At 40.6% G+C, this 10,334-nt stretch overlaps 1 protein-coding gene across 1 annotated transcript; it reads left to right on the forward strand.

Annotated features, from left to right (window-relative positions):
• Nucleotides 1-743: 743 nt before the first annotated feature.
• Nucleotides 744-10,108, forward strand: LOC115782631 (solute carrier family 26 member 6-like). Its single transcript, XM_030732923.1, has 19 exons — nucleotides 744-913; nucleotides 1,742-1,881; nucleotides 2,527-2,637; nucleotides 2,767-2,939; nucleotides 3,068-3,232; nucleotides 3,956-4,108; nucleotides 4,331-4,413; nucleotides 4,781-4,928; nucleotides 5,982-6,095; nucleotides 6,465-6,542; nucleotides 6,641-6,736; nucleotides 6,842-6,948; nucleotides 7,062-7,131; nucleotides 8,077-8,169; nucleotides 8,322-8,432; nucleotides 8,548-8,853; nucleotides 8,945-8,999; nucleotides 9,216-9,346; nucleotides 9,465-10,108. The coding sequence occupies exons 1-19, from the start codon at nucleotides 774-776 to the stop codon at nucleotides 9,489-9,491; spliced, it is 2,301 nt and encodes a 766-aa protein (XP_030588783.1). The 5' UTR covers nucleotides 744-773; the 3' UTR covers nucleotides 9,492-10,108.
• Nucleotides 10,109-10,334: the final 226 nt, after the last annotated feature.

The following is a 10,334-nucleotide window of genomic DNA, read 5'->3' on the forward strand; positions in this document are numbered from 1 at the left end:
CGAGGTTCACTTTATAGATCAAACTATAAACAAGCTTTACTCATGCTTGAAGTTTGCATTGGGTGCCAGGGTGGCTCAGTGGATGCCACATGCCTGTGGTGCGGGCAGCCCGGGTCCATCCTGTGACCCTTTCCTTCCCCTATATCTGTCTCTCTTCACTGTGCACTATCTAATGATAAAGGCAAAATGGCCAAAAAAAAAAAATTGTATTAATGCATATACATTACATATCCGACACATGTTTACTGTTTATCAGTTCTGTCCTGTCTTCTACTGTTCTGGAACCAAAAACAGCCTTTCTTTCTTTCTTTCTTCTTCTTCTTCTTTCTTTCTTTCTTTCTTCTTCTTCTTTCTTTCTTTCTTTCTTTCTTTCTTTCTTTCTTCTTTCTTTCTTTCTTTCTTTCTTTCTTTCTTTCTTTCTTTCTTTCTTTCTTTCTTTCTTTCTTTCTTCTCTATGGGCTAACACACATGCATGTTCTCACAGACACACATCACATCAAGTGTGTGTGCGTGCGTACGTGCGTGTGTGCATGTGCATGTGCATGCGTATGTGTGTGTGTGTATATGTGTGCAGTCAGACACATGTTGAGGAGGTAGTTCTTTACTTATAAAATAGGAAAGGAACAGTCACTCCCACAGTCCAAAAACCAGAGACACATTGTTACAAAACACTGAGGAGGAGTCACCTATAACTACCCCTACCACTCAAGAGAACCCTCACACAAACCCCAGCTTTACGGAAGTGTGTTAAATTTGCTCAAACGGACAAGAGCATGGAGGAGAAGGACTTGTCATCTGTGGAGTATTTTGTGAAGAGGGAGGTTTTGGATGAACTACATCTGGATGAAATAGCTCAAAAAGGGACCTGGTCCACTAAACCAACGCTGGGTGATCGGGTGAAAGAGTCCCTGAGGTAAAAAAAAAAAAAAAAAAAAAAGACATGAGAAGGAGTTACTAGAGGCAAATAAAAAAAAAATGAAAACTACAAAAAAGTTTGTTTTTGAGTTCTAATGCAATTGTTGCAGAGCAATACTTTCTTACTGAACACGTTAAAAGTGATTTATGAAGCCAGTGAATGAGTTAAGAATGAGTTTGGGTCTTTGGATACAAGTTTGTGTGTTTGGTTGATTAACTGTTTTGTTAAGTGAAAGCAAAGTTCACCATTATTTTTATTATTTCCTGGTTAACCTTTATAACAACCTGTAATACATTGCATAGTATCTGACTATAAAGGTACTACTAAGCAATCACAGAAGCATTTGTCAATTAATGAGTGATACGATTTCAGTGGAGCAGAGGCGGTTGAGACACACATGGTTTAATTGCAAATGTCTTCTTGAAAAAAGAAAGCAAATGTTTATCCAGGAGAAAAGTATTTCAGTTTTTCTGTTAAGTACTTGTTATTAGTCAACAGTAGCATATCCGTTTCCTGCCCTTATCCATGATCGCTTAATGTTTCACATGCTCAGTTGATAAAACATGTAGCAGGTGGTACAATTCACAAGTTAAGTCTCTGATCTTCTTAGACATACTGTATCTCACTTCAGCAGGCTAATTTAAAAATCGGTTTCATAAAAATGTATATAGATAAGATTTACTTTGCACTAAAAACAAAAATTCTCATGTTTAAGAGCTTAAAAACGTCATGCAAAGTCAGGCATTCAGAAAAAAAAAAATAGAAAGAAACACTGATTATCAAAGTCAGCATTTAAGTTGTGGCTTTCTGGAATGACTGTTGCAGATGTTCGGTGCCCAGGCTGAAGCGCATACTTCTAACCTGGGTTCCTGTTCTCAGTTGGTTGCCTCATTACTCCATCAGAGAAAATGCCATCGGGGACTTGATTGCTGGCTGCAGTGTCGGCATCATGCATCTGCCACAGGGTTTGTATGTGTGAATGTGTAGACTGGAAGGAGTGCACAGTTTATCCACAGTTTAGGGAGTGGCTGTAGCTCAGGAGGTAGAGAAGGTCACCTATTGATCGGAAGGTCAGCGGTTTGATTCCTGGCTACTCCATGTTGCATGCCAATGTATCCTTGGGCAAGATGCTCTCCGACACAAGCGTTGGAGTGTGACTAATATTAAAGCTTAGTTAATCATGGAAGTCCTGGTGTGAATGGGATAAATGTAAACATGTTGTATAAGTGCTCAGACAGAGTAGAAAAGTACTATATAAGAACTAGTCCATTTATCTGCAGAGCCTACAAACTCAGCAGACTTCTCATTTTAAAGGAATAGTTCACATTTTTTTTTTTTGGTTAATGTCTAAATTGTCAAGAATGACATGAGAAGATTTATACCTGTCTATAAGTTATTTAGAAACAAATGCTATATACTTGTATTCAAAACACCTGTTGGTATTACTGGAGTCTCTGCTGCCTCATATTCATGGGTAGACAGAGGTTGATATCAAATTCTCAGATCTCACTCTAATCGGGAAAGAGGAAAAAACATTTATGGGAATGTTTTAATGTGTTGAAGTACTTTGGGCTGATGCACATGTTTTCTTTATTCTTCTTTTAAACAAGGTATGGCATATGCTCTTCTGGCTTCCCTGCGTCCAGTATATGGCCTTTATACCTCCCTCTTCCCAGTGCTGGTCTACTTCATATTTGGTACATCCAGACACATTTCTATAGGTGAGTAATGTGGAAAATGTGTGTTCTTCTTAATTTAAGAAAAAAGCATCATCAGCATTGATAATCTGATTCTTCCATATGCCTTTGTGAATGAATATCTATCCACATGCCTGTGTTTTGTATGCTCAGGCACATTTGCTGTGATCAGCATCATGGTCGGGTGTGTGGCAGAAAGGCTGGCACCTGACAGCAACTTTGTGGTGAATGGGACTAATGGGACAGAGACTGTGGACATTGATGAACGCGATGCTTACAGAGTGCAGATCGCCTGTTCCCTCACAGTCTTGGCAGGAATCTTCCAGGTGTGTGTTTCTGTGTGTGTGTGTGTGTGTGTGTGTGTGTGTCCGTTTTGGATCAGAAATACAACTTCACTGAAGTAAAGACAAAATGTCTACTTTGATTCTCTGACTCTGTCATTTCCCATCCTAAGATTCTGTTGGGTGTGGTGAGGTTTGGCTTTGTGGTCACCTATCTGTCTGAGCCGCTCGTTCGTGGTTACACCACAGGATCAGCATGCCATGTGTGTGTCTCCCAGCTCAAGTACCTGTTTGGAATCTCACCGTCTCGTTTCATTGGCCCTCTGTCCCTCATTTATGTGAGTATGTCACTCATTATCCAATCCACGCTTAAGTACACTATAATTTTAAATTGCTCTCACTTTTTTATTTACTCTTCATGCTGCTTCTGCTTTACAAGAAGATTTTGCAATGTTAACAATTTGTATTAACTTAAATTTAATGAACTGCACTGTGAGAATTATATGTGTGTGTGTGTGTCCAATGAAGTGTGTACAAAACACTGTATGAACATGGCTTTTAGAGTAAAAAGCACTTTGAGTGCTCAGTATTACTTCATGAAACGTACCAGTCCAATTACCATCACCTGTATGTTTCCAGTAGCTGTAGCTGATCTCACTAAAACTGAGAGGAGCTATGCAGGGAATTACAGGCATTCACATATTAGATATTATTACATGAATACTAGATTAGATGAAGTTGTAATTTTGCCCGCTGTAATGGGATAATATTGAACATGGGCGCACAGTCCTAAGAAGTCAAATCAGGCAGCTTAAGATAATACAAACGTGGTAAGTGCTATGTGTACAGGACTGGGTAATACTAATAACTTTAGGTCAAGTTTTATTTGCAAAAAGGGCCAATAAGTGTGACCAGATTTTGATTCCCTGCATGGGAATTGTACTCAATCCTTCCATACAAGTAGACACATTTTGTAGCTTTCTGCAGTGTAGAAGCATTAACTTAAATTCCAGCCCTCTTCTACCTTTCATTGGTTGTGTTGCTTCATTTTTCCCTCACAGACTGTAGTGGATATTTGCAGCCTGCTGCCACAGACTAAGGTGCCAGAGCTGGTGGTCAGCCTGGTGGCACTCGCTGTTCTCATTGTGGTCAAAGAAATCAATAACTGCTACAGACAGAAGCTGCCTCTGCCTATTCCAATAGAGCTTATAGTTGTGAGTCTTCCTTTTGTTTTTTTCTTCCATCCTCATTCTCTTACAGTAAAACAGCAGGTGTATTGATTTAAGTGCCCAGCAGGGGGCATCTTGACCCCAGTGATCATACTGGACTGAGGGAATGTTATTCAGCTGCACATAAGAGTTTTTTTGTTTTTTGTTTTTTTTGTAAGCAAAATATAAGACATAGTTTTGTTTTTTTTTTTGCATTTTTTCCAACAGGTCATAGCAGCAACAATCATTACACACTTCTGTGGACTTACTAGTAAATACAACATTGATGTGGTTGGAGAAATTCCCAGTGGGTAAGCTAATCTTTGTGCAGAAAGAAAGTACTGGACTTGGTGGATTGAATCCAGGACACCAAAGTTCCCCCTTTCATATCTTCCAAAAATGCGGAGCTGTTGATAAGAGTGTTACACAGTCTGCAGTTCCTGTTGTGGTTAAATCCATAAGTGGGCAGGATTTTCCCAGAAGCCATACAAAAGTAAAGAGTAAACACCAACCTTTAATAGGAGATTAATGTCACAACCCTATACAACAATTACTCGTCCTTAAAGGGAGATTCATAAAATTTAATTTGAGCTCAGATGTGTTCTAAATTATTAAAAAAGATTCAGATGTGTGTCACTGATAAAACATTAAACAGCTCATGTTTTTCCTCTGCGCCAGGCTCAAGGTCCCTCGTGCTCCAGATGCCACTTGGTTCTCAAGCGTTGTAGGCGATGCTTTTGCTATAGCCATTGTGAGCTTTGCCATCAACATTTCTCTGGGCAAAACATTTGGCCTCAAACATGGTTACAAGGTGGACAGCAACCAGGTGAGGAAAACACACGTGCATACACACTGTGGTGCTCACAAACAGTACAAGCAGACCTTTGAGGGAGTCACTCACAGCTGCCCATGACTGACACATTAATGGAAAAAAAAAAAAAAAAGAATCAGGTCGTCATTGATCAAGTTTTGGCCCCGACTGCAGAGACAGGAATAACTCCACAGAATTCTATTCATGTTGTTTCAGGTCCTTAGTTAATTTAGATAAATTTACCTCAGCTGATTCATTAGAATAAATAGCCAAAACATTACAATCTTGCATCTCAGGTTTAGATTTCAGGTTTAGATTGGAGCCTATCCCAGCTGACACAGGGCGAGAGGCAGGGTACACCCTGTCCAGGTCGCCAGCCTGTCGCAGGGCCAGCCTAATAATAATTGACTAAAATTAGATCAGTCAAATAAATGACTAAATGTTAAAATAAAAAGATAAGTTGCACGAAATAAGCAGAAATCAATGAATTACAAGTACTGCAGAAGAGTATGTGTCCCTTTCCATTTTTGCTTGTCTTTGTCAACTGATTAATAATTGCCCATGCAAACCCATGCCCTGGAACTGAACTGCACTGTTCAGTCTTTGCGGGAAAATCAGATTATATCATCAGTTCATCAGATAAATGATTAATGTTTGGTTAAAATAGATGCGTGCAAAAAAGAACTTGGACATTCTGTTTTTCACATGCAAAAACTGACACACAGATGTATTAAAAAATGCTATCATTGTGTTGTTCACACATTGACCAACTTGCAGAGGCATTTGACTGAGATCATTGTGCTGTGGAGCGAGATGGCACGGCAAAGAGAGAACCTGTTAAAACATTAATGCCCAGCATGCTTTTTGCAATCAAGAATCTTAAATATTCCAACCACAGCTCTCAGCGTGGCAGTGATGTGCTGGCCTGGTCATAAAGCTCCTCAGCAGTACACTAATGTCACTGACCCAAAACTTATGTTGACTGAAAGGCATATTCTTAGATTCTGAGCTTATAAGTTAATACCATTAACCAAAGTGCTGCATCTGTCTTGCTGTTTCTCCTTCCAGGAGCTGGTCGCTGTGGGTCTCAGTAACGCCATTGGTGGACTGTTTCAGTGTTACTCTGTGACTTCCTCGTTGTCACGGAGTCTTGTCCAGGAGAGCACAGGGGGCAAGACACAAGTAAATGCAAACGCTTATGTGGTCAAACAGCACAAAGTGCGCTGTGCAAACATTTCAGGCACTAAAGTAAGAAGTAAGGATGAGGATGTTTTGAGTAGTAGTTTTGGCATGACAAGTATGACATTTTTAAACACTTCAGCTTAAACTGTGAGAAGGATGGCAGGTAGATCATTCCTAATGTTAGAGAGCCTCAGATCACGGATTGAAGGCGAGCTGCCTTCATGATGATCTCACATTAAAGGATAATAATGAAAACTTCTGGAAGGCCTGAAACTTTTGCACAGATGTTTACAGCTAATTGCACCTGACTCTTATGTTCATCTTGAGAGATCATTCATTGTGTGTGTGTGTGTGTGTGTGTGTGGTCAGGTTGCGGGGGTGATTTCCTCCATCATTGTGCTGATCACAATTTTGAAAATAGGTTCTCTCTTTGAAGATCTCCCCAAGGTAACACACTCCTTCTTGAACCATTTCTCCTGGCAGTTCCAGCACCAGTAAGGCTGTGGGTATGCTTGAACCCGGTCATGTCTGTGTTTGCTCCTCAGGCTGTCTTGTCCACAATAGTGCTTGTGAATTTGAAAGGAATGTTTAGACAGTTCATGGATTTGCCTTTGCTGTGGAAGACCAACAAGGCTGACTTGGTAAGACTTTATCCTCTTTAACAGCCACTCTTGTCAGCTGAACACTGTGTGTCCTTTGTGGCACTGTTGACCTTGTTAACGTTCAGTGTTCATACTGCCCTCTAGTCGGTGTGGCTGGTAACATTCATAAGCACCATTCTGCTCAATTTGGACCTGGGTCTGGCTGTCTCCATTGGGTTTTCCATGCTTACTTTCATCTTCAGAACACAACTGTAACTACACAACCCTAATGATTAATTAGTGATGTATATACAAACATGATGAAGTACTTTAATGAGATGCAGGGCAATTGTCGCTGTAATTTTGACATTTTAATGTCTTTCAGACCACACTACTCGATCTTGGGCAACGTACCAGGCACTGAACTTTATCTGGACACAGACACCTACAAGGAGGTAAGAACATCTTCAAATTGTAAAAACAACAATAAAAAATCTGACTTGTCAAATTTAACCATGTAGATAGCTATAGATTTATTTTAATCTGGGTTCTAAGATCTACTACTAAGAATCAAAATGGAAACGAGGAACATCCCCCCTCTTAATAATTAAACAATCCCCTGTGAAAAGATTTCCTCCAACCATTTCCTCAAAGTAACTTCATACTGGGCTTCAGAATAGCTGCCTGTGCAAGGTGACACTGTGAAGCTGTATAAAAAGCAACATGCTGCTGCTTTTCTGGTTGCGAGGGTTTAGAACAGGGAGGCAAAAGCATGTACACATGGGAACAGACTATCAGTGATGTGGCCACCAGAAAATATGAAATTCAAGGACTTAGGGATGACAGGTGAAATAACTGTTAGCTATAGTAGTCAGGCACCAAGTTAAACTAATCTCAATTTTGAGGCAGGGAACCGAAAGGCCACTAATGGGAATGAAAGGTGCCGCTAACTGACGGGAAGGTGTGAAATATAAGGGTTATCTTCTCAAATCAAAGCTTGGCATATCTTCTGTCTATTTTCAAATTCTGGCTTTTTTCCCCCCTTCTCTAAATTTCTGTAGGCTTTTAGTCTTATCTAAATTAGACTCTTCCATTTCTGTTAGAAGGCTACCATGAAAAAAAAATTGACACCCATTGCATTGACGTGGCAAAAGAAACCTCAAAGGCAGATACCTAAACAATTTGGCAACAAAAAACAAAACTACCATCACTAGAAACTAATTTGGTTCAATTTACCCTTGTAGCGGAGCACTGTATAGCACTGTGAGTAAGGCTACATTTACCCACAGTCGTTAAGTGGTAGAGGAGCTCAGTTTAGTCAAACATCACTTGGGGATGGCAGAAACTGCAAATTAAATAGGAGGGTGTGAAGCCTTCTAATGCGTCATTTGGTCATGCAGGCTAACGAGATTCCAGGAATTAAAATCTTCCGTTCATCTACAACTATCTACTACACAAATGCTGAGATGTTCTTGGAGGCATTGCAAGAGAAGGTATGTGAATGTGTGTCCACTAATCTGCGTGTGTGTGTATGTCTGTGAAATCCCACTCTGCTGTCTAAAGCACCCTTAATTGCTTTCACTATCTCTCTCACTCTTCTCACTTTCTCTTCTCTATTTAATGTGATGCTTGATTTTTGCTGCAGAGTGGAATTGAAATCGGGAAGCTGCTGTCAGCAAAGAAGAAACGGGATGCAAAGCAGAAGCGTAAACAAGAGAAAGAGAAAAAGAAAGCCGAACAGGCGGCAAAGAAACAAGTACGACATCCTAAATGACACATTTAGACAAAGTTCTGCTAATTCTTCCAGAATATACCATTAAATTACAATCTTCAGTCATTTAGTTTCTAATAGTTGCACATTCTCTTTGAAGAACTCGGACATGAACAAAGAAAACTCTGCAAGAACAAAAGGAGAAAGTCAAGGGAATAGTGTGGCCTCAAGCATTTATGAAACATCTGCAGATGGCCTTAGTAAAGGCCACGTGAACTTGGCTTACCAACCTGACATAACCACATCAGACTCAGACTCAGATGCGGGGTATGACTGCATCACAGAGTTTTCCCACCACAGTGATGAAGAGAAAGGACAGGCCTGCAAATCGGGCACGCACAGCATCATCCTGGAAATTTCCACAACCAGCTTTGTGGACACAGTCACTGTGAAGACACTGAAAAATGTATGTGCGTTGCTCTGTTTGTCCCTGCTGAAATGCAATTATTCTTTTTTAAAGGAAGACAAAAACAGTGATTTTTGTCCTTTTCTCCCAGATTTTCAGGGACTTTGGAGAGGCTGATCTGGACATCTATTTAGCAGGCTGCCAAGGTAAAGGACACATCTGACAAAACAGAGACAGGGTTCTCCTTAATGCAAAATTAAGGCACTGAAGCTTTTAATAATGAATGCGTCAAGGTCATAGCCTTGGTGGAGCCCCACTACGCCCTGTCAGATTACAATGACACATGAATATTTATTTATAGAACCACAATATGGTCTCTCATTGTCATGCATATTTCTCTGCCTTTATGTGTGGTAAAACAGCTTGTGTCGTGGAACAGCTGGAAGCAGCAGATTTCTTCTCGGTGTCCGTCCCAAAGAGCCGGCTGTTTGTCACCGTCCACGATGCAGTGCTTTATATTCTCAAGAAACGGGGGCAGACAGACTTTGTGCTTGTGGGTCACTGAATGTTCATTACGCTCCTGACTTCTCTCTTTACCAATCACTTATCATTTCAGGAATTCTCTGAAATAGGTTCACACACTAAGCTCTGAATCTTCCCACTTCTTTCAGAATGTGTCCTGCAGCACCCGGATGTGACCAGCAGGGGTCAGAATAACTCAAAACCATCTTCCTCCTCCTCCTCCTCCTCCTCTTCTCGGGCTGCTGACCGTTTCATCATTCACCATTGTCTCCTCCCCTTTCAGTAAGGGAGAACGCACCACCTTGACATGGCGGCCGGTTGCCATAGAAACATAGGGAGCGGTTGCTGTGGCAACAGGCTTTTTATGATATCGTCTAATGAGATAGACAGCAAGACGTCACTGCAGCTCTCTCACACTGTGGTGAGTGCAAGGGACAGGAAAGGGGCGGGGCCTGAGTGAGAGAATGTAACAGTGGACTAATAGGAGCGGAGTCTGTATTTATAGCCTGTGTGAGAGAGCAGAGAGTGAGAGATAGAGGTTGACCTTAGAGGGGAACTCATATGTGAGAGGTGTGTGTCTATCAGTTTATATTCTTAAAGAGAAGAGAAGCCAAATATCAATTTCGGGATTTTTATAATCAATAAAATTCAAATATTGTTACTGATGTGGCTGTGTGAGTCACTCCTGGAGCCTTAATTCTTACAATAACTCTCATTTGTTCCAAAAGCCTGCAGTAATGAGCTAAATGGCATATATAATGTAATAGCTGTTACATTTTAAAAGAGCAACACATGTGGGTGTCTATTTATAGTCAGTATTTACATGTGTGGCTCCTCTGACATCTCGAGCTCCCTTCTATTTTTGGGATTGGGCATCATCTGCTACTGCTACTACAGTATCAGAAACTAAACAGTGTTTAGTAATATGATATGCTGAACTGAACTGCAGTACATGTTTCTTCATGTGTTCAATGATTTGAATTCTAGTTAGCACCTTTAAGAAGCTATAAAAAATGCAG

The sequence above is a fragment of the Archocentrus centrarchus genome, chromosome 7 (assembly GCF_007364275.1).
Source record: "Archocentrus centrarchus isolate MPI-CPG fArcCen1 chromosome 7, fArcCen1, whole genome shotgun sequence".
Classification (NCBI taxonomy): Eukaryota; Metazoa; Chordata; class Actinopteri; order Cichliformes; family Cichlidae; genus Archocentrus; species Archocentrus centrarchus.

Excerpts from the sequence above, each read along its gene's own strand:
- LOC115782631 (XM_030732923.1), top strand. The coding sequence starts at position 774 with ATGGAGGAGAAGGACTTGTCATCTGTGGAGTATTTTGTGAAGAGGGAG. Across the intron at positions 6,096-6,464 it reads GCACAGGGGGCAAGACACAA|GTTGCGGGGGTGATTTCCTC; the intron begins GTAAATGCAAAC and ends GTGTGTGGTCAG. Across the intron at positions 7,132-8,076 it reads ACACAGACACCTACAAGGAG|GCTAACGAGATTCCAGGAAT; the intron begins GTAAGAACATCT and ends TTGGTCATGCAG.